Raw genomic sequence first — 25,073 nt, 5'->3', positions numbered from 1 at the left:
GTGACTTGCCTCTTTGTGCGTGCGTGTGTGTGTGTGTGTGTGTGTGTGTGTGTGCGCGTGTGCGTGTGACAACCATTATCATGGCCTTTCACTATCCCGATTTTTCCGCAGTCCTTTACTAGGGTTCACGGTTACTCTGCTCTCTGTTCTCTTATCTCGCGCTTAAGTATGTCTCCCTGGATAAGAGCGTCTGCTGAATGCCTAAGCTAGTGTAAACGTTAGACGAACGAGCCTAGTTTGTCCACAGTTCCCCCCCGAATTGACACAAAGTGTGCGTAACTAATCGGCGTTCTGTCCGTCCCATTGTGTCCTGTTGATCACATTCCACGGTTTGAGAGTCACTGCAGTCATCAGTTTCCTGTAGAAACGAAGCGTTGCTCTCTCTTCACAGTTCATGCACGCGCACACGCGCACACGCACACGCACACGCACACGCACACGCACACACACACACACACACACACACACACACACACACAGAGTGCCTCTCACTGGACCGCGCTTTGGGTGACTTTCACAGCCTGGGTCAAACTCCATTCAGAGCAACCAAAAAAAACAACAAAGCTGTGTGAGCCGTTGACTCATCTGTGAGTGAGAGTAGTGTACAGTGCTGTGGCTTTGGAGAGCTGGCGGACAAAACTATTCCACAACAACTCCTCTCTCTCTCTCTTTCTCCGTCTCTCTATCTCTCTCTCTCTGGCCTCCCAAGTGGCCACCATGGAGACAAAAGAGGCGTTTGACATTAGCCTCTGCACGTCGACATTAAGACGACTTGAGACAGAGAGAATGGGTGGTGGGGGGGGGGGGGGGGGCTTGCCCTTTAGTTCCAAGTGGCCCAGAAGATCACGACAACACACTTTGTATTATTCCGTTTCTAACTGTCTGCCCTTTGGAAGAGGTGTGTGTGTGTGTGTGTGTGGCTGTGTGGCTGTGTGGCTGTGTGGCTGTGTGGCTGTGTGTGTGTGTGTGTGTATGTGTGTGTGTGGCGCGGCGCTGCAGCAGACCTCTCATCGAGTCGTCTCCCTCACAAGTCACCTCGGTCCGTCTTGTCCAGGCATTAAGTCACAGCGGGGGAGGATTAAGTCAGCTTATCGACCACATGCATTCCTTCACTGGGTCACATGGACAGTTAAACATTGTGGGAAGTAACACTGGGAACCTGCAAATTACCACCCTGGCTGTTAAGTGTCACTGTCACTTAACCACATGAACCCCCTAGCGTCCCTGTTGTTGTGGGCATGTTGCAAATTGTCGCAAACATTCAGTGAAAATAGGCAAATATTTGGTGTAGAGGGAACAAGTGTCCCGTCAACAAGGTCAATGGGGGACCCTGGTCAATTAATTAAATAGGGTTTAGGGCCGTTTGCAAAACTGCTTTTTGTAAGACATAGTTGTCTCATGCACTGTTTGCAGTGCATGATTTGCTAAATCGGTATTTGGTCCTGAATTAATAATTTCATGTTGCACTGATGCATTGACAAGGAAGGAAGGCATCATGTTCCAAAGCAAATTCCTTTGAGCTTTGCAATGTTTCTTACTGTGACAGTTCTGACCTGACAATATTGTAGTACTCTACCACTAGTCTGGTCTGTGTCAAAGTGTATATGCAAAGGAGTCGCTGTACCTCAGGTGCTTTCATGTTGTTTTGATACAGACAACCGCCTGAACATAATCCTTGCACACACACACACACACACACACACACACACACACACACACACACACACACACACACACACACACACACGTGTGACATAATAATTGTCTCTGCTGCTCCATATGTGTGTCCTGGGCCTGCTGTGCACCAAGTGCATATCACACTGGCCTCAGAGTAGACCACACACACACACACACACACACACACACACACACACACACACACACACACACACACACACACACACACACACACATACCCCCCACCCTCCCTCAGGGGAATTAGCTAGTAGCTGTATTGGATCTGAACCAGAAACAGGGAGGTTGATTGACCCATACTGGGCTAGAAGGGAGCTGATGCCAAAAGCCTCTCGAGTGCGACAGATTTGCTGCGCGCCGGTGTGTAGTGCACCACAAATGGGCGATCTACAATGCGATGTGACTTATTGTGAGCTTATAGATCGGTACGCGACACCGGTGCACAACCAAGTATAAATCAGGCGTGGTTTATACAAGATATGTCAGTCTACACAACTCTACATTGTACAAATTAGTGTTTTTTTTCTCTGTTGACTGTGAAGACGGATATAATTTGCAGTCAGAATCATCTTCGTTGGCTGGTTATTGCATCATGTCTTTTTTAGTTTGGTGTTGCATAGCTGAATTTAGACTTGGGCAAGCTCGGTAATCACACACCCACAGACACACTGACAGACCCATGAGGTATTTCTGTCACAAGCCAGGGGGTGGGGAAAAAAAAGTAAATTTTGTGTGCGGTGTCTGTCTATGGCTGTTTGTGTGTATCCAGTAGTGTTGTGTGTGTGTGTGTGTGTAATGTACTGCACCATGTGCTATTTCATGAGGCAAGGCCATGTCTTAACGTGTTTTATGTGAGAATTGGTAAAGCACAGAGGAGACCCATAAACCCTGTTTGTGGGCCAGAGGCTGAACATGCAAAAAACAAATGGCGTGTGTGTGTGTGTGTGTGTGTGTGTGTGTGTGTGTGTGAGACATGTGTGTGCGTGCGTGTGCATGTGTGTGCGTGCGTGTTCTCTCTCCCAGTTAACAGTTGTTTTCAGCTTCATGTACTGTGGTGTGAATGAGGCCCGGTAAAGGATTGTTTGTCTGACCACACACAGCCGTTCGTTTTGCAGTGGCACTGTGGCAGGCCTGTCGCTAGCTAGCTAGTAGCTACACACTGACACATGACACAAAAAAGTAGTTTAGAACCAAACATTTGGCTGGCCTACACCTGTTGCTCTCCATCTTGCCCAATTTGATTGGACAAGAGGCATTCCACAACAGGAATTTAAATTATTTTCCCTTTTCTAGTACTGTATAAGTTAACGTATCACTCCTCCTGGCTCACTCGCTAGCTAATGTTGACATGCTATTTACCCAGCTGTGGCTGAATGTTAATTGTTTAAAAATAGCCACTCCCCCCTTTTATTGCCATGCCTTTCTCCCTCCCTCACTTCCCCCTCTCATTCTGCTCTCTCTCTCTCTCTCTCTCTCTCTCTCTCTCTCTCTCTCTCTCTCTCTCTCTCTCTCTCTCTCTCTCTCTCTCTCTCTTCTACTTCTCCCATAGTCTTCTTAGGAACACCATCGCATAGCAGAAGTTGTTCACACATACACTTGATATAACATCTCCCAGTGACTCACACAAGAAGTGGAACATGGTTCATGGTTTAGAGTTCTTAGTTGGGTGCAGCGCTTTTCTGCACTAGTCACTTTTCTGCCTTTATTTGCATGTGTGGCAACAGTTGAGTGTGTGCGCGTGTGCGCGCGTGCGTCCAATCCAGTGAGTCTGTTGGAGACAGAGCTTCATTGTTTTTCTGGGGGCCCCATGGTCCTTATATCACGGGCATCCCTCCCATGGTGACGAGAGACCGGGCCCAAAAGAATATCACTCTTCCCCCTTCCTTTCTGGTCCTATGTATTCAGTTCCTCAACATGGCATAAAAATAACACAAAATAAATAATACAATAAATACAAAACATTATATAGTACAAAAAGAACAGGACAGACACTCCCACGAATGACACGTCACTCTTTTGATTTGAAAATAATATGAATATCATGAAATATCTGTGTTTTTATATTTTGTTCTTTAGTTGGTCAGTAATTATTTATTTCCATGTACAGTATATACTCTGGCACTCTTCTGGCATATCTACAGTAGGATGGACGAACATTAGGCCATCAAGGAAGATTAGAGTAAACATGACATTACAATATCAAAAAAAGGTGCAATGTCACTTTTCACTGGAATAGGTTTCATTAGTGTGCAATGTCTGACCCGTTTTCCATGTTAGTTCAAATGATGTACAAGAAATACTTTCACCCACTTTTTAACACCTGTAAAGTGAGCCTGTGATGATGATTTTTGGATATATACATTCTTTGTTTGGATTGTTACATCATCAAATAAAAGTAATTTCATTCGCAATAAACAAACAACACGGTGGGCATTCAAGACACGTCAAGATTATTGCTTGCATATTTCCCCACTAGTGTCTTAAAAAGTTTATATTCCTGCATGCAATGTAGTGTCTGCATGTCTGTGTTATCACAGGACTGCTGCTCTATACTGCCCCCAGTGGGCCCTGGTGGTCCTGCCCCATAGTCTTTGTCTAACGTCTTTATAGGTAAACACTAGGCATGTGACTCCAGATTTAAGCGATGCTATTAACAGTCCTGTGTGGCCCCGGGGCCCTGCGCCGCCTCCGCTGGTCTCACACCACCAAGTACACTTAAGAAAGTAAGGCACTATAAGCTCTTGTGGCCTAGTCTGGGAATCCAAGCAGCCATGCTAACGGTAAAATCAATTTAACTTAGTATTAAAACGTAGAGGGGGCCCATTTTCACTCTGGATTTTTACTGTAACTTATATGTTCTCTCTAGCAGATGGACGGATGACCGACAAGACAGGCCGACAAATCCATAGATTTATTGATTTAAGAATTGAGCTGCAGCCAGGCTGTCACTCGCTCACCTCACCCCCCCCCCCCTTTCTCTCTCTCTGTCTCTCTCTCTCTCTCTCTCTCTCTGCATTTGCATTCCTTCCTGTCTCTCACGTGTGCTCTGAGCTGACCTCACAGTGGAATGAGTGGGAGGTGGTGGACGGACGCAGCCAAAAGTTAGATCTGTCAGGCAGCGTAGCAAAGGCGGGAGACGTGGGACGGGGAATAGAGAGACAGACGGAGGGAGGGAAGACAGGGAGGAGGACATGGAGATTAGATACCAGGTAGAACTGGTTGTCAAACCTTTTCATGTCGAGGACCTCTAAATAAATGTGTTTTAGGGCCGCTGACCCCCATCTGAAAAGTTGTTGTGCCAGTACAAGATTTGTGGTGTTAAAAGATTGCAAAAATGTTCCCACACATTTCTTTTAAGGTTTTGTTATGATTCTTTGAAAATAGCAGATCTACAAGCTCACAGCGATCGGGTTAAAATGCTCAAACTGATTTTGATGCTATATTAACAGAATTTGCTGTTGGGGACCCGCTAGAACCCCACATTTTAAAGATTATTTTTGGGGGGGCTTTTCTGCCTTTTATTCAGTGAGAACAGTGATAGAGCGACAAGCAGTGTTGTTTTTGTCGACTAATACTATGACGAAAAAACTATGCCATGATGACTAAAACTCTGACTAAATATACTGACAATTTCGTCAACAAATAAACTAGACTAAAATGTTAGGAAGGGACTATAGTGGAGAAGAGATCCAGTATAAGTCATTGCATGCTGAAAATAGCAGATCTACAAGCTCACAATGCGTCGCGCTGCGACGCGTTGTGGGCTTGTAGATCGGCTATTTTCAGCAAGTGTAAAAACGCTCATTACGACGGCATCATCAAGGCCCACCAAAATACATTTCAGTTGACTAAATCAACTTTAGATTTAGTCGACTAAAATCTTATATTACATTACGACATACACTAAAACATTCCAGGTGACATGAAATGTGACTGAAACTAAATTAAAACTATTGAAGAGACTATGTGACTAAAACTAAAATCAAAACACTCGCGACAAGAAACAAGGAGAGAGCGAGAGAGAGGGGAGTGACACGTGGCTCTGGATTTGAACCCGTGACTCGCTGCCAGGCTGCACTAGAGCCCACATTTGGCATCCCCGTACCCCGCTTTGAGACGTACTGAGCTAGAGAAACCCCCCCACCCCCTGCCTGTGTTCTTCTGGGACCAGCTGGGACACACCAGTGTGTATTTATGTCCTGTGTTTTTGGGGTGAAAAACACACCTTTGCGATGCAGTTCTTCATGCGACGCTAAATCATAGAACTGCTATTGGAGACGACTAGACCATTCCCACAGTGAAACGGACCACTGACATGTCCTGTTTTTCATGTTAAATGAACACGGAGTATTATGTTTGCAGTGTCTGGTCTGTGGAAAACCACTGAAACCACTGAAAGAAGGACAATAGCTCTCCCCCCGAATCAGATGAGGCCTGAAATAGGCCAAAAGAGAGCTGTTTTCTTTTTAACCCATTTAGACCTCAACATTTAAAAAAAATCTTCTAAATCCTCCTCCAGTTTTCACGATATTTTTTTTTAATAGCTAAAGCATAACATAATGCTAACACCAAAAGGGGTTCCCGACCAAAATGGGTTAAGAGACCATGTGACTCTTGTTTCTCAGCCTTGAAGGAAAGAAATAAAGAACGATAAGGTCACCCAGACCAGTACCAGGCTGCTAGCTCTGACTGCCACTGTATTCCATTTAGTCTTTGTCCCTTAGTTTTCTTTTCAATGCGTCTTAGTTCATTGTCATGTATTGTTTTATAATCTCTATAATCTCATAATTTTGTGTGTGTGTGTGTGTGTGTGTGTGTGTGTGTGACTGTGTGTGTGTGTGTGTGTGTGTGTGTGTGTGTCCACAATTATAGTAACATTTGAGAAATAATAAACATGAGGGCCATTTTCCTGGTCCTCGTGAGATAAATGGTGTTTTAACTTTTTATGGTTAAATATCACACCCGTGTGAAGTGAGGGGCGCTCTTGTCGTCATACATCATCATCACATTCCGGCCAATCACTTAATATTGGCATCCTCACTTTTCTCTTCTCACTTTGTAGCCTCAGTTCCAGTCCCCTGTGGCACAGTCGTTATGCCATGCTCAACCAACATCTCCCACCCAATCACGCCGGACAATCGCAATTTGCGTCTTCACTTTCTTTGTCCTCACTTTTGTCTTCAATGTTTGTGTTTAACTGTGTGTAACTTCCTCCTTACTGGCCTATACCGGCAGTCCCGGGGGTTCCCCATGCACTAAATGATTGCTAGTCATTAGTTAATGGACCTGCTCTGTAAGCCAGAGATTGTTTTGAATGAACCAGTGTAGTGAGATAAAACTGTATGAAATGGAGGTCTGTGGCCTAATAATGCTTATCAAACTGGGGTCCTTGAAATTACGAAGGTTAAGAATCACGTGTGTATGTGTGTGTGTGTGTGTGTGTGTGTGTGCGTGTGCATGTGCGTGTGCGTGTGTGTGGGTTGCAGCCTGGATGCCCTTGGCGGCTCATCGCATCACACATTGCAGCCCACAGCTGATGACTTTGACTTTTGTTCAGCCTATCTGCCTATCTCTGCTCCGTTCTACAATGTTCCCTCATTATCAGCCTGGGATAGTATAGGCATAACAATGGCATTATTGGGACCATTGTCTCAGGCAGAGTTCACTTTCTAGTGGCTTCCATCTGTGTGCTTTGGAGGCCTGGACACCACTGCGTCCAAACACTGGTGCACCTGCAGCTCATTTCACTGATTAGCTCACGTTCCAGCCAGCCAGTGAGGCCAATCAGGCAGCTCAGCTGATGCAATCCGTAAACCGTAAGTTCCATGTCCTATCTAGGATTTGAACCTGGAAATTATAGTGTGCTCTCTCAAGACTCAATCCCCACTTTGCTTGGGGAGATATTGCACCTATGAGCTCCAGACAGGGCTGCTTAACCCATTCTGGGCGGGAACCCCTTTTGGTGTTTTACCCCTTCAGTCCGGGAACCCATTGTGGGATTCTGTACAGTATGTACAGTATTCAGCAATTAAAAAACTTTGATGCTGCTAAATAAATATTTGATGTTTTTCAGAAAACGTAGGTCAGGCTTTAGAAGGCCTCAGGCCTAAATGGGTGTGCGCGATAGGTGGTGTCCTACCTGACTCCAGGGTCTACATTTCTCTATGGACTGCACATGTACTATTGTAGGTATATTGTATTCACATACTCTGCCATACAGATTGGTTATGGATTTTATGATTGCTGGCAGTGAAAGCTTCTATTCTGGCACATGTTTGGACACCACTCTACTAGATAATTAAGTCAGCTGTGTGTGTGCGCGATATCCAGCATCCGCGGCCAGCCCTCTACCTCTTCCTGCTCCCCTCGGGGGGGATGAGGCCTGTTTACCCAGCGGCCCAACGTCATCATAACAACCGGGTAGGGATAGTCCCACTTCCTGTCCGTGGTGCTCCTGGTGTGTTCTGGGTAAACAGTCAGTCGTGGAGAATTTGCCCTGGCTTGCCAAGTCATTAGTGCTTAACTGTGCTTTGACTCGCCACAGGGCTAGTGGGCCAGCAGTAGTGACTCCCTATAGGACTAGTGGGCAAGCGGTAGTGACTCCCTATAGAGTGACGCAGTCCCTCCCCCTTTCAGAACAACGAGTGGCCCAGGAAATGAATAGCAATGCATTTTGACCATAGGCATTTCTTTAAATATTTATTTAAAGACCTTTTAACGCAGCCAACTCTTGTCGTGACAAATCATGACAACACACAAAATATTTGTCATGATTTGTCACGACAAGAGTTGGCTTCGTACGACGCTTAAAAGGTCTTAAATAAATAATTTAAGAAATGCCTATGGTCAAAATGCATTGCTATTCATTTCCTGGGCCACTCGTTGTTCTGAAAGGGGGAGGGACTGCGTCACTCTATAGGACTAGTGGGCAAGCAGTAGTGACTCCCCATAGGACTAGTGGGCAAGCAGTAGTGACTCTCCATAGGACTAGTGGGCAAGAGGTTGTGACTCCCCATAGGACTAGTGGTAAAGCAGTAGTGACTCCCCATAGGACTAGTGGGCAAGCAGTAGTGACTCCCCATAGGACTAGTGGGCAAGCAGTAGTGACTCCCCATAGGACTAGTGGGCAAGCAGTAGTGACTCCCCATAGGACTAGTGGGCAAGCAGTAGTGACTCCCCATAGGACTAGTGGGCAAGCAGTAGTGACTCCCTATAAGACTAGTGGGCAAGCGGTTGTAACCCTCCCCTTTCATTTGATCCAATAGTAACTCTATAGTAACGTTCTCTCAAGCAACTACGGTCTTCTCTGAAATGGAGAAATGGCTAGAATTCTACGTTCAGGTAATCTGTTTACTTGAGCCCAGCTCAAAGAAACACACCCAAATCACATTTAGCTTTCTTTGTGCCGGTGGCATTTAAAATGTACCTGACACTGATTGGCTGGTGAATAAGTACATGTCCCTGGCTGCTCCATGAAGCATTAAAGAAAGCATCCTGAAAGGGGCCAATCTTTTTTGACGGCTAATTACACGGTAGCTGTGGGGGAATAATAGTCATCATCATCATTTGTGTGTCAGTTTATCGGACGTGGCGTTGTTTAGCCTGTGCCCAGGTTAGGGCGGACAGACAGACAGACAGACAGACAGACAGACAGACGGATGGCCTGGCTGGGCGTTCCCCTTGCACTTCCTGGGCTGCAGAGAAAGGAACTGGCGGAGCTCCGTTAAAATAAATGACCGGTCTCTGCGTCGAGGGCAGGAAATAAAAGCTATGTAACACCACACAGGGGTGGAGGCGGCGGCGGGGGTGTTGATGATACATTTCTCTCTCTCTCTCGCGCTCGCGCTCGCTCGCTCTCTCTCTCTCTATTTATTCGTGTCTTTCATTGACTCTTTTTAGTCTCTCTCTCTCTTTTTCTTTTTTTCCCTTCTTGCTGTAATCTTTTTTTCCCTTCTTGCTGTAATCTTTCAGTCACTCAGTAGGCACTGGAGCAAAAAGAAAAGACCGACAAAGTGCAAATCCAATCAGCCTCCTCCTGGCCTCGCCGCCATCCGGGCCTGGGCCAAACACACTTCCACAGACCGGAGCCGAGCTCAATTTGTCTCCGTCTGACGCCCCCGTCTGCTTTTTCAGAAGTGTGTTTGTTTGCCAACATGCGGGCAGGCTTTTCCGACTATGTGTGCTTTGTTATTTACCATGAGGTGGGAGGCCTGGGTTCAGTGGGTTGTCACTTAAAACAGATCTTTCTATACTATCTGAAATAGTGCTTGAAGAAAGCTAGTCTATGAATCGGGCATTGCATTGATTGCAGGCATTCGATGAAGTCTAAATTACTAATTAGCCTCTAAGGTCGCTGTCTCCAGAACCGTGATCTTTCTATACTCTCTGAAATAGTGGTTGAAAAAAGATTTGCATGCAGGCATTCGATGAAGTCTAAATTAGCCTCTTAAGATCGCTTGTCTCCAGAAGTGCATGCTATCCCCCCCCCCCCCCCCCCCCCCCCCCCTGAACTCTTGTTTCCTATGTCCCCCCGGTGGTGGTGTTGTTCTTGCTGTCCGTCTCAATAGAGAACAGAATGTGTGTGGAGTGGACTGCTATACCCATTCCAGAAAATAAAGTAACATTTTCTCCACAGTGTCTGACCACCGTGTCGGTCCCATAACAGAGTTTATGAGGAAAGTGACTTGGCCCTGACTGCCTGCTAGTACTCGACTCGCTTTTATGGTTGCAATAACGCTCTCCTCTCCAAATCGACCTCTTAATTCCTAATGCACTTAGTTGACCGGGGTGACGGGGCCCCATGCAGGGGTCTGACTCTGACCATGGCCCCCTCTTTGGCCGAGTGTAACGCATTGTTAGCTTGTATTGTTAACAAAAGTACACCTTTTCATTTGCCTCATTCCTTGAAAAGGCCTGGTCAATGAGGAGGACGGCCATTTACATGTAAAATGGCCTTGGCTTGTTATGTTTATTTTCGTTTAGTGTTCTTTTTTTGTCTGAATAATGTATGAACAGGAAGGACTGTCAGTTGTATTCAATGTACTTTGTGTCATATAATCCCATATGGAATGGGCCAAAGTGGCATGACACGAAAATAAATATTTCATTCATTCATTCATTCAGTCATTCATTCATTGTAGATGGGCTATTCGCCGAATGATCATCTGTGTCCTGTGATTGTTTTTATGCCTGTTGTGGCATGCCTAAAATAGGGATGCTAGTGTTCATGTGGTTTACATTGATTGCCAGGTTGACTGCCAGCAGACCTACAAGTTCATAGCGCGGCACCGAGTGACGCGCTATGAACTTGTAGGTCTGCTATTTTTGAAAAATCATGAAAATGTGCCTCAAATCTTTGAATATATTCTTTCAGAGTTTCAATTTTTAACTCAAATCTTCTCTTCTGGAGAGGTCCCTGGAACAACATGTTTTCAGATGGGGGTCGGTGGCATATTACATATAATCTTTGGGGTCCTTGACATGAAATATTGAGAACCACTGATATAGAAACATGAGGTTTCGACATTTCGACGTCAGGCCTAAATGGGTTATATAAAGTGTTCTAACTCCTCTCCTCCTCCTCTTGTCTCTCCTCCAGGCCCTGGCAGCCAACGTGGGGACGGGCTTTGCCGTGGCGGAGCCGCAGGTGGCCATGTTCTGCGGGAAGCTCAACATGCACGTGAACGTCCAGACGGGCCGCTGGGAACCCGACCCCTCTGGCACCAAGAGCTGCGTCGGAACCAAGGAGGGAGTACTGCAGTACTGTCAGGAGGTGAGTTGTACTAATGCACCATTATGACACAGAAAGAAGGAAAGAAAGAAAAAACACAGATCCTGCTCAATGCTGTGTTTATGAAACTAGCCCTTACCTGTTATATATCCCCCCCCCCCCTTGTGGCCATGGGGGGTACTGTGCCCTGGGTGCGTTTTTGCATTTAATACATTCATTATTATTAATCTATAATTTGTTAAATTGAAAAAAGGGCTTCGTTAAGACCTCCATATTATTATGGTCAATGCCTGTGTGAAAAGTGGGAGTGATTGGTGCAGGCAGTGAGGAGCTACGGCAGTGTTTCTGACACGCATTCATTCATTCAGACAGACATTGGCTTAATTATAGTATGATGATGAACTGTACTTAACTGTGATCTGTGTAACTGTGGGCAAGTTGGTAAGTGTAAGGTGTTAACGCATCCCCCCACCAATGAACGCAATCTACGTTAATTTATTAGTCCTAGTTGTATACATGTTTTGATCCGATCTAGTTGAAAGGCTACTTATATTAGCTTCGGATGGCTATCTGTTGTTAAGGCCCGGCCCTATAGGGTTCTCATCAAACCCTGTACACTCAAGGGAATGTCCCCGATACCACCCTTAGATCTCCATGTACTGTATGGAGCTGACCTGCTCTGACATTACATTATGTTAAGAAGACATGCTCCATATGTGGCCTGTACAGAATTCATTCCATATGTTGATCTGACCCCCCCATGACAAAGCGCCAGCGCTCGCCCAGCAGTCTGCCGTCAACGAGTCAGATCTATGCGTGCACGCAACCTCGCGCTTCTCGCCCTCAGGCATCTTACTGGTGATATATTGATGTGTATATATATATATATATATATATATATATATATATATATATATATATATATACAATATATATTGTTGTAGGACGCGAGTCGGCCTGAATCCCATTATGTGGAACGACTCAGACTGGCTGACGTTACTGATGCTGTTGTTGGCAGGCCCTCGCCTAAAGACCATCATTCAGAGTACAGCGGAATGGCTGTTATTACAATTGGCAACACCTCGCTGCTTATTATTATTGCCATTATCCCTTCATGATAAGGCTATCTATCGGCAGTTCCACTCCAACTCCTGTCAATGTATCTTTTTAGACTTTTTCTTTCTTTTTTTTTCATGGCGGAGCTCTTTAGGAGAGGTGTGTGTGCGTGAGCGTGTGTGTGTGTGTGTGTGTGTGTGTCGCGGCTAATCTTGCAAACCGCTGGACCGATCAGGGCCACATGGGTGGATGGAGATGAAACCTTGCCCAAATATGTAGTCAAATGTCATTGATACGTCATCAAGACCCACATGAGAGCCACGCCGACTTTATTTAATATTTGCTTCATAAACATCAAGTGCATCTGTAATGTATACCATGGATAGTGGATACTGCAGGCTATGAGCCGGCCCTTTACCCATTCAACATCCACCAGGCACCCATAACCACTCAAGAAAGAAAGAAAATCGCAAAGAAGGCAGGACAATAATGCTTAATTTACACTGACCAAAACTTGTCGCAGATGCGTTGTGAGCTGGCAGATAGATATATGCTATTTTTGGTATGCGACACCATCAGACATGCATGTATAAATCATGCTTCAGAATGACAGAAAGACAGACACCATTACATCACGTAGGCCAACATATATTTTTTATTTTATTTTTTAAGATTAAAAACGTCCTTGGCAGTGTAGGACATCATGAAAAAGAAGTTAAATAAGTCCTTGGCAGTCATCTTACATATTTACTTTATAATTTATATACATCCGTCCTCAGCGTCCTGCTGAAGACTTTGACTCTTTGACTCATCGACACTTCAAGAGAGCTGCGTCCGCTAACTTTACACACCTGTAGATCGTGATCGTGATCACTTCGCGTAGATTAAAAGTTGAATGTGCTTTTCCCTAAAAGAAAGCAAGGGGTTGTTATTTCCAGCTTTTCTGTGAGAATTCTTGGATCACATTTATCGATGACATTTGGATGGCATTTGAGGAGGACTGTGCCTCGCACGCCGAACAGATGGCATCTGGAAAATGGCAAAGTGGGGATTAGCGAGTTCGCACTCAAGCTTTGCTCAATCTGTCTTGCCCGTCTCTCTCTCTCTCTCTCTCTCTCTCTCTCTCTCTCTCTCTTTCTCTCTCTCTCTCTCTTTCTCTCCTCTCTCGCCCACTCTCCCTCTGCCACGCCCACCCCGCAGATGTATCCCGAGTTGCAGATCACCAACGTGGTGGAGGCCAACCAGCCAATCAGGATCGAGAACTGGTGCAAGAATACAAAGAAGGTCTGCAAAGGACACGCCCACATCGTGGTGCCCTACAAATGCTTAGGTAAGACACTGGACCGGCAATGATTATTAACCTTTTTTCATTTCAAGGACCAGATATGTCAATAGTATGTTGTATATCAGGGGTTCCCAAAAAAAATTGGGCCATGTACCCCTTTTGGGGTAGATATTTGTCCAGGTACCCCCTCATCCTCGCAACACCGATACAAATATATTTACAACCACGTGTACATTTAGATGCCAGTTAGGTCTGCTATTTTTTTTAAATCGACTGACATAGAAACTAGAGCTGCCAACGAATATTCGTTTTCCGAATCCATTTCCGAATCCAAAAAATAAATGAATAACCGAATATATAAAATTAAGGTTCAAATTAAAAATAATAATAAAAAATATTTTTTATTTATTATTATTATTAGTTTTCGTGAGACGGTGCCATGGGTAAGCGACGCGTTGTGACTTGTGAGCTTGTAGATTAGTTATATTTGCCACACGACACGCCAACACCGGCATACATTAAAGAATAAATCAGCTCTGATGCCTCGTACTCTTCCTAGCAGCGCAGCCTGCGTAGTGAGCACAGGGCGGGCGGGGCCGCGGGAGCCTTTTACGTTCTTTGCGCAGTGAGTATACGCTGCTCAGAATGGTGAAATCTTCCGTCAACAGCGTATCTATAGTGATCAGAATCTGGGTCGGTGTTGTTTCGGACAGACGGGAGAATCATGAAGCGACTTTATCCTTCAGGAAATTATAAGAAGATAACTAAAATGCGTAAGGATGAAATGTGGTGCCGGGTCCGGCAGCAGCAATGCAGTGTTCGTGAATTAATACTGCCTCCGTGCCTCGTTTTGATAAGGCTGTGTGGTAGGATTGCTCATTTAAGAAAAAAAAAGTTTTACTGGAGAAAGGAGAATGCATGCGTTGTGTTCCAACTCGCTTTTCAGCAGCACCAATGTGCGGAGAGAGAGTTGCGCCAGCAATGCAATCTTAAATGTTATGTCTCAGGTTGTATTGGTGTAAATATAATTATTAATAAATCCGAATGGCTCGAATTGAAATCCGAAATCCGAATGGGTTGAATTGCTCGAATCCACGTGGGTTTTTAAAACGAATGTCCGAATCCAATTTTTGGACAATTACGGCAGCACTAATAGAAACATAGCTTTTTCAGAAAACTGTCAGGATGTAGAAGTCATTTTTAGAATCTGATCTCAGGTCAGAATGGGTTAAAATGCGAGTCAAGCAGCCTCTGTCCAGACTGAGTATAGCGCAGTGACATTTTCAGATCCGTTGAAAGTGAACCCAGGCTAGTCCACCCCTGGTGTAGACAAAATACATATTTCTTCTTAATGAGAATTGTGTGCTTTGGTGGCGGAGGCGCAGAGGTAAAGTTGAATCCACCACAGTGCATCTTTATACGCTTACGGCCCTGTTTCAGCAGTAACAAGACAACTCTGAACTCACCCCATTTCTGTTTTCCTCCCAGAATGTTCCCCAGTGAGGGGTGGGAGAGGCCGGACAGCAGACAGCTGGACTTTGAATTTCTCTAACTATAAACTTCATGACAGCAGACAGCCCAAGTACAAATATAATTTATGAAAAGCTACTACAGTGATGTCCGTTTACATAAGTTGTTGTAGGCTATGTAGAGATTATCTGACGAGGTACCATTTGAGTGGGCAAAACCTTACATATTCTAAATAATACTAAATTGTTTATAGGGTCAATATAAGTACAAATAATATAGCCTTTCCACAGGAGTATCTTTTTATATTTTTCCAAAAAGAATACAAACAGCCAATAGCATATTATTACAAAGTTATCCCCCTCACTGGGGAAAATTCCGGGAGGAAAAACGGGCAAGCACCGGGGTGAGTTGTCCAGTATTCTTTGAATCCACCGCAGTGCATCCGAGCCGCCTCTATACGCTTACGGCCCTGTTTCAGCTAGCTAGCTGCTGCTAGTGACAGTATACGGCCCTGTTTCAGCTAGCTAGCTGCTGCTAGTGACAGTATACGGCCCTGTTTCAGCTAGCTAGCTGCTGCTAGTGACAGTATACGGCCCTGTTTCAGCTAGCTAGCTGCTGCTAGTGACAGTATACGGCCCTGTTTCAGCTAGCTAGCTGCTGCTAGTGACAGTATACGGCCCTGTTTCAGCTAGCTAGCTGCTGCTAGTGACATCTACGGGTTGGTTGGGGTGGAGCCTCTCGGCGGGGGTGGTGGTGGTGTTGAGTTGGAGGAGAGTGACGGAGCGTGCTACACCCCACCAGTAGGGTGGCCAGACGTCCGGTTTCACGCCGGACAGTCCGGTTTTAGACCCACCTGTCCTCCTCCCACCTCAACCTCTGGCCGGACACATAATTGTCCGGTTTTTTGTGATATACAGTGCTTGTGTCATTTACTGTCATTTACGTCGTCTGCCTGGGTATTAAAATATCCGCAGCGCTGCTCAGCTCCGCCTCCGCAGCGAGCCGGCCACACTGTCTTAAAAAGAGAGAGGCTAGTGGAGACGTTCAGAGTGTTGCCATGTCCGCTTAATTATAAGCGACTTTAGGCTTGTTTTATATAATAGGCTATAAGCCTAGTCAGGCTTCTTTTGGGCTTGTTTTCATAGACATGGTTGCTTGGTTCTCTTCCAAAACTGGGCAACACTGCCAGTGGGATGGTCGGTTTGTTTGTTGTGCTCTCACAATCACTTTAGTATAGTTAATGCAGAGATAAACAAACCAAATATGGCAAAATGAAAAACTACATTTAATGAGCAATGGAGCAAGGAACTCGACATCATAAAGAAAGGGAGGCTGTGTGAACATATAGGCTACTGGCATCATTCTATGTCCCACACCGATGACCATAAAACTGTATAAAAAAAGTAAAAAAACCCACAAAGAGATTAATCATAAAACATATCTAAACATGAAATAAAATAAATTGATTCTAAAATGAATGGCCTTTGTGGTACCCTATAATTTAAAAAGGTTAATTTAATTAGCAAATATATGTTCTCTGTGGACATAATGCTGGAGATGATGGTGGTGAAAATCAGGTGCAATAGTAGTAGTAATAATATTAATATATGGGGGGATCTGGGAGGGGGGGGGGGGGTCGGGGGAGCGAGCCCCGCAAAAGTGTCCTCCTTTCTGAGGTCTTGCAGGTGGCCACCCTACCCACCAGTGGGAGAGCTAGGCGAGCTAGTATAGGTTACAATAGCAGTGTTGGTACAGAGATGGTCTGGGGGGTACTCAGCATTACTTTCAAGTCCTATTATGTTCCACTGCTACTGTTGCAGTTCAGCGGGTTGGGAAAGCCACTTTGGAGCACTCAAAACTTGATCTTCATATTTGGTATATTCCCTTATGGAGTGTTCCCCCACCGCCCCTCCCTCTAAGGCCCCTTTTCCACTATGGGGTGGAACCAGAACCAGAACCAGAACTTTCCAGGACCCAGAACTACCAAGAACCATGTGTAGTTCCAGAACCAAGTTCTGCTTCCGTTTCCATATAACCAGAACCCAGAACCTGTTAAGTCTGCCCCCCCCCCCCCCCCTATTCCCCCACTGCTGAGTAGCTCGGCCGGCAGGGCCCCCTCCCCCTTGGCACGGCCGGGGGGGTCCCGGAATACAGAGATATTCATGTTTAAATAATGACTGGTTATTATTCAACAGTGGTGGAAAGTAGCTGTATATATAGTATTCTACTTAAATACATTTCGGCCATTTGAAAATAGACAAACTACAAGCTCGATGAGACACGTGAGCTTGTAGATTGTCTATTTTCAAATTTATTTGCTTTATTGTACTTTTTTAAACCAATAATATGAACATATTTTTATATGCCACATGTGCCACAGCTGTGGCAGCCACATGCCACAGCTGTCACATATATTTCCTATACATAATAGATATACTGTATATGCACATACTGTAGTTTATATGAACATGGATATAATTATGCAGCATACATTATATAGGCTATATTTGCCGATATGGATTTCCTTTCCATGTGGGGAGTGGGACAACAGTAAAACACCCGTTTTAAATGCATTCGACCAGTTGTTCTCCAACCTTTACCTGTCTACAATATTTTGCTTAAACTGCAAGAGAAAAATATATCTCATATAGGCTATAGCTCATATGATGATAAATGATAACCCACCTTTTGAATATAGCATTTAACATTGTGTGGGTTGCAATTATAGTGCCTCTTGAGCAGATTGAGCAAATTGTGCCATAACATCCAGTCCAGTTGTAATGTCAATATCAAGAAATGTGCAAATACAAATCATTTAACCGTTGTGCTAGTTGAATTTAATTCTTCCAATGTGTAGTATTGTGTACAGCACATTTCTAGTAATGATATGCCTAATGCCTTGCCCTGAAAAAGAAAGAAAATTCTGTTCTGGCAATTTAGAATAGATTATATCGCTCTCGCGCGCGAGCACACGCACGCAAACACATACACACACACACGCACACGCACACACACACATCTGCAGTTAGCCTAGCTGTTAGCTGTAGTGTAGAACAACAACTGCAAGCAAACAACTCGTCGCGACAGCTTTATGGCTCTCTCTCTCTCTCCCTCACGCACACACAAGCTCTGTCTCTCCCTCTCTCGTGGCCATAGTGTTTCTGTGTGCTTTTCCAGGTTATTTTTATGTGTGTCCGCTGTCGCTGTGTCGCACTTAGGAGTTTAAAATGTGCGCTGTTGTGTTGTGTGCGCTTCTCCTCGCTCCGGTCTCCTCAGTGCTCAGAGTGCTGTCACCTCAGCTCGACCAATCGAGAGCAGCAGCGCTGCTGGCCCCGCCCATAGGTTCCCAGAACTCAGCGTTAGTACTACCTCAAAAGCAGGGCCGAAAAAAGGTTCTGAGAACCTGGTCTGAAACCGTGCCGTACCGCGCTGTGCGCTGTGGAAACAAACCCAGAACTAAAAAAAATAGGTTCAGGTTCTGGATAGTTCTGGTTCCACCCCATAGTGGAAAAGGGGCCTAAATTAGCCTCCCCGCTCACAGCATAGAGATATGGTGGATTATGAACCGGCTAAGCCCACAGGCAGAGAGAGGTGACACTGGTGCAATAATATCGGCGCAGTCGACTAATCCTTGCGGCCTTGAGCTCGCTGATTGGGGAGGTCCGGTCTGCTGTGGAAGAGAAGCACCTTAATGTCTGTCGACAAACGGATGGCCCGGAGGGGGGAAAGCCATTATTGTATAAGGGAGAGGCTGGTCCAGCAATAAAGCACAATCTTATCATCCCCCCCATCCCCCATCCCTATACCCAGTACCCACAGACAGTGGTCGTAAACTAACTCTAGACACACAGGGTCATGGGAGAAGGAGGGGAGAGAGAGAGAGAGAGAGAGAGAGAGAGAGAGAGAGCGGGCTGGTTTTTTATTACTAGCCATTTCTCCACAGGCCGGCGCTATCATCCACTGTGCCCTCTAGTGTCTCTTAACGGCTCGGTAAACCACTGTATTCTACTTTCTTCTGCTTTATTAAATGTCAGGACGGACTCTGAAGAACGTTGGTCGTACAAAAACAAACAAACAAAACAAAACACTATACTGCAAGCCTTTTTTCTCAACAAAAATAATACTGTAGCAGTAGTTCTGGACTGGGCAAAAATGTGACCCATTGAGCATGCATCTTTCTTTTCTTCCCTCCCCCCCCAAAAAAACCTGTTCTGATGTGTCTCTGCTATTAACAACAACATTTTCGGACACGGGGCGGCTCGCCGGAACTGGGCCGGCCCCCTGGGCCCGGTTTCCCGTTTGCCCGTTTGCGCAATTCTCGTCTTTACAATTTACAATAGCAGACGCTCTTAATCCAGAGCGACTTACATTAAGCAAGAACAAAAAAGCATGGGAATACATCACATAAAAAGCATTTATCATGAAACATGCGTAAACTAATAATATAACAGTGGAATATCTATATAATGAAACTATACATATAAACTATATACTATACTATGCTATACATATGTACTATGACGTGCTATGACTACATACAATGCAATTATATTGCTGTCTTTGCATTGACTTTGTATGTAATCGCGCCACTCTTAACCATCCAAGTCTGAACGCACCTTTAGACCGCAGACAATGCACATGGCTTGCACTGGTACTGGCAGAATTCTGTCAATTCTGTTATAATCGTCGTCTTGTCCTAAATTACGTTCACGAAGAAACCTTTTTACAAACCCCTATATCCAGTATCCCTCTGGCCTCATCGATGGAGCGGTGCCGCTTGGCTCGGGATTTAAAAGCCATTAGTGGTAGCTTGGACTGAAATGGGCCACCGTTCAAGAACATTCTTGGCAAATGGCGAGAGGAGGCTTTTGGGAAATTCGAGGGACAGCAAAATCCAAAGAGTCCAAAGTGGCCAATCAGTGCACAATAAATTCAGGAGTGTAAATTTCACATTCTGAATTTTACTGTACGACTGAGACTTAGGCTTAATGAGCATAATGCAGTCTTGACTGGCGTAACCAGAATTCTCCTTCATTTAAAATTTAAATGATAGCTTGTTTATTGTAGTTTAGTTGACATTCTCATCGTGTTTGCTGCACACTAAAACGAAAGAACTATCAGTGTTCATTCATCCATTTGTAACTCTGAGACTGTACAAATGGAACGGTTCTATTTTGGAGTTTTACTGCAGAGGATATTCATATCTGACAACATCCCAGATTCAAACTGAATGCTTTAATTGCTTTGTGATTGTGTGGTAATAATAATAATAATAACTAAATAAATTTATATAGCGCTTTTCTAAATACCCAAAGCGATTTTCATAGGAATACTAGGAACAGACTTTATTAAGAAAAAAACAAAGCAAAACATAACAGATACAACAACAGTACAGGGTTAAAAAGATAAAAGGATAAACGAGGGAAGGGGGGGGGGGGACATCCTAACTAGACCTCAGCTGGGGAAAGCTATCCTGAAGAGGTGGGTTTTGAGTGAGGTTTTGAAAGAGAGGAGAGAGGGAGCAGATCTGAGATGGTTAGGGAGTTCATTCCAGAGTTTGGGGGGCCGAAACATAGAAGGCCCTGTCCCCCCAGGTGCGGTACTTGGCCTTGCGGACCTTCAGGAGGTTGGCTTCACTGGACCTGAGGGAGCGGAGGGGGACATATGGTAGAATATAAATCAATATATCCCACTCCCATTCTTCGTGTTTTTCTGCTCCTTCCACATGGTAAAAAATCGTTTAGCACAAGGGGTTCTCAAACTTATTAATTCCCCAAATAGCTTCCCCAATAGCTTACAGAGGGTCCATTTGGAACTCTGAGCGTCCCTGGACCCCACTTTGTGAACCACTGCCTCAGCAGACAGAGATGGTGCTCCAAGACCTTTCTGTACCTAGCCTGGGCAACCATTCCATTTCGGGTTCATGAACCGAATCGATTGGGAGCGGATGATATCGCTACGTCATGTCGTAGTATTGTTTTGTAGTCACTAGTCGGCAGTCTTCCAGAACTTCCTTTTCCCCCTCAAACCGATTTTTCTCAATAAAAGCTACAGGCTATACGAGAGCTTTTATTGTTATTCTTCCGGTTTGAGGGAAAAGGAAGTTCCGTTTGATTGTTCCTGCCTGATGACTACAAAACAATAGTTCCTGCCTGATGACTACAAAACAACAGTTCCTGCCTGATGACTACAAAACAATAGTTCCTGCCTGATGACTTCAAAACAACAGTTCCTGCCTGATGACTACAAAACAATAGTTCCTGCCTGATGACAACAAAACAACAGTTCCTGCCTGATGACTACAAAACAACAGTTCCTGCCTGATGACTACAAAACAATAGTTCCTGCCTGATGACTACAAAACAACAGTTCCTGCCTGATGACTACAAAACAACAGTTCCTGCCTGATGACTACAAAACAATAGTTCCTGTCTGATGACTACAAAACAACAGTTCCTGCCTGATGACTACAAAACAACAGTTCCTGCCTGATGACTACAAAACAACAGTTCCTGCCTGATGACTACAAAATAATAGTTCCTGCCTGATGACTACAAAACAATACTACAACATGGCGCCGCCGTGTTGATCAGTAACATTTTGCCCGTGAGATGTAATGGTCTATCTATGACCATCTCTCCACCCTGCTACACCTGTTCTCTGTTCTCTTTTTACTCATATGCTGTGTACGTACGACGATCAATAACCAAGACGTTTCATTAGGAATGAGCCAGAGCGCTGCATGCCAATAACCGTTTAATTAAAACAAGATCCCATCTCCTCTTTGGGCGTAATTAAAGGGCCTTATGGCCTGCTCTTTCATATTCTTGCAGTGTCTGACAAGTACTCTTTTTTGTGGGTTTTTTTTTGGCTTAAGTAAAAGTAACTATACTACAATGTTACGTAAGTAAAAGACCTGCATTAAAATGTCTTGTCAAGGAAAATTAGGAAAGTCTCAGTATTATTATCATACTTACAGTACGTACCAAATGTAAACGTATAGTCATTATGTATAGAATGTTCCATTTCACAATCACATTGAATTGAAATCATGTGTGCATTAATGTGTGCATCACTTTAATACTGCAGCTGGTAAAGGTGGTGGCTGATGTTAATTACTTGTGCTAGTGGGTAGATTAACATTACAATAATGCATCTTTTCTTGGCATTAATAATAATCTAAATATGGAAAGTAATTATCTGTCTGATAATTATAATAGACACCACTTTACTTTGCACCATTGCATTCTTTTCAAAGGCTGTTTGAAAGAGCCCAGGAGAACAGAACACACAATCCTCCTCCTCTGCTTGGCAACGAGGAGACGTGATTGGAGGAGGAGAGACACATAGAGATAGAGAGCGTCCGCTGCTTCAGAGGATTGCTCAGAGGACCCCCCCCCCCCCCCCCCCCCCAGAAGCAAAGATTTGAGTTAAAAACGTCTGTTCTGAAAAAAAGTATTCCAAAATTGAGGCACATTTTCACGATTTTTCAAAAAATAGCAGACCTACACGTTCGTAGCGCGCCACCGAGCTTGTAGATCTGCTATTTTTCAATAGCTAAATTATAACGTAATGTATGTAACACCAAAAGGGGGTTCCCGTTCAAAATGGCTTAATCAAGCGTGTCGGGGCATAATGAAAGGGTTTGGGATCATATCCGACATGCCATAACGGGCCTTTTGTTTTGTCTGGTCACATGCTAAGAGGCTCTTAATTCCACCCTGTACCCTTCTTTCGTACTGTATATCACAACGGGACCGCCACAACAATCCAGTCATCATTGGAAAATGTTGGTGACTTTTTGAACCGGCAAGAATACCCTGCATGATGGATGGGGAAAAAACCAGCCAGTTAGAGCTGACATACAGTATAGAAACATTTATGTTCAACTCATTTGGAAATGGGTTTGTTCAATTTGACGATATCAAAAGTTTAGGTTTTTAGAATTTAGACATGATTAGTTAGTTCAGGCATGTTTAGGTTAAGTTTGGTAAGTATGTGTACACTACTAGCCCTTACCCGTTGTGAGATATTGCCCCCCCCCCCCTTGTGGCTGCATGGGGCACTACACTCTGGGTGCGTTTTCGCATTTTAAATTCACAAATAAATTCATTATTAATTTATAATTTGTTAAATTGGAAAAAGGGCTTCGTTAAGATTATTATATTATTATGGTCAATGCCTGTGTGAAAAGTGGGAGTGATTGGTGCAGGCGGTGAGGAGCTATGGCAGTCACAGTGACACACAGACAGACAGACAGACAGACAGACATTGTCGGAATCATTGTAGCGTGTGTGTGTGTGTCCGTCTTTGTTTCTGCATACGCAGACATATACAGACGCACACATTCACGGTTCACACACACACAAATGACAACGAAAAAGCAACGGAGCAGGTGGTGGAACTGCACCTCCAGAGGACACTATTAAGGAGGGTCAAGCTGTGTCCACTGTCTTGTCCATGACAAGTTAATAGGTTTCAAATGAATAATGCAAGTGCATAGAGACTATAGCGAGGCTCCAGTGATGGAGAGAGAGAGTAGGAGAGGATATACACGTATCTCCATGTACCAGGCCGGCAAACAATGTGACCGTTGTTCCTGTTCCTGGCTGTTATAATCTCTGCAGCGTGATGTCTTTGTCAGACGGCAGAGGATTATTTTAGCCCATTCTGGGCGGGAAACTCCTTTTAGTGTTTTTATGCATTATGTCATACTTAAGCTATTGAAAAATAGCAGATCTACAAGCTCATAGCGCGCTACGAGCTTGTAGGTCTGCTATGTTTGGCAAATCGTGAAAATGTGGTGCAAATCTTTGAATATATATCCTTTCACAGTGAACGGTTTTAACTCGTATCTTTGCTTCTGGGGGGGGGGGGTGTGTCCCTGGAACAACATAATTATAATTGGCATGAAAATGTTTGAGAATGACTGACATAGAAACATGGGTTTTCAAGAATACCGTCAGGATTTTGATGACATTTGTAGAATCGAACTTAGGTCTTAATGGGTTAGAGTCGCTTTCTTCCCCCCCCCCCCTTTCATTATTATGTCCCCGCCGAGCGGCAGGGTGCACAGCGGAGTGCACGTGACGTGGTGTGTGTGTGTGTGTGGGTCCATGTGTGTGCCGGCCAGTGGATAAGGGATTGTGCTCGGGGACAATGGAAGATAGGGGGGGGGGACGCATTCTCCAGGTTCAGCAAATAGTGAAGCATAACCCTGTATCTGTTTTGTTTGAATCCATTCTCACCCCCACAACCGCTATCGTTATCCGTTCTCTCTCTCTATACCCCTCCTTCCTGTAACGAAATGGAAAAAAACAAGTAGATAGCTAGTTCATTTTCGAGGTATTGTTGTTGGTTTAGATTTTCTCTCAGTGCCCCAGTCAGTCAATAAAGGCACTCCCATGCAGTCTTTGCAGTATCTCGTGGCCTGTCGTTTGTCCATCCATAAATCCAGGCTTGGGGTTGAGTTTACCTTGGACTTTGACTGTGCTTAAATACACCCCTGGCCTCTAGAGAGGGAATTCACTGATGGCAAATTACAATGGGCTATATCTTGCGCCACCCCTTTAACCCTTATCCCTAAACTGTGTCAACTCAAACTTAACATCTGTGTTTCTACTCTGTTCCGACTGATTTTCTGCAGTTTTATGTTCTTCGCTATTGTTTTCTCATTTTAACTGCTCGCCCCTGTTTTATTGCTATTTAGTTTTTTATGTTCTGCCTCGTAAAGCACTCCTAGCTGCATTTATGTATGAAAGGTGCTATATAAAATAACGTTTATTATTATAATTATTATTATTAATGTCTGGGTGGTATAATAGAGGCAACACACGG

General features: G+C 44.5%; 1 protein-coding gene across 3 annotated transcripts in view; it reads left to right on the top strand.

Annotated features, from left to right (window-relative positions):
• aplp2 (amyloid beta (A4) precursor-like protein 2) overlaps positions 1 to 25,073 on the top strand; it is a 98,764-nt gene that overhangs the window by 26,149 nt on the left and 47,542 nt on the right. For all 3 annotated transcript variants that reach the window (XM_083773892.1, XM_083773891.1, XM_083773890.1), the window contains exons 2-3: positions 11,294 to 11,467; positions 13,682 to 13,811. In XM_083773892.1, coding sequence (XP_083630018.1) covers positions 11,294 to 11,467; positions 13,682 to 13,811 — 304 coding nt within the window. The remainder of the gene's footprint in view (positions 1 to 11,293; positions 11,468 to 13,681; positions 13,812 to 25,073) is intronic.

The sequence above is a fragment of the Protomyctophum parallelum genome, assembly GCF_964188405.1.
Source record: "Protomyctophum parallelum genome assembly, chromosome: 9".
Taxonomy (NCBI): Eukaryota; Metazoa; Chordata; class Actinopteri; order Myctophiformes; family Myctophidae; genus Protomyctophum; species Protomyctophum parallelum.
Note: the sequence above shows the minus strand (reverse complement) of the source record. Positions and strands in the feature narration are given on the sequence as shown.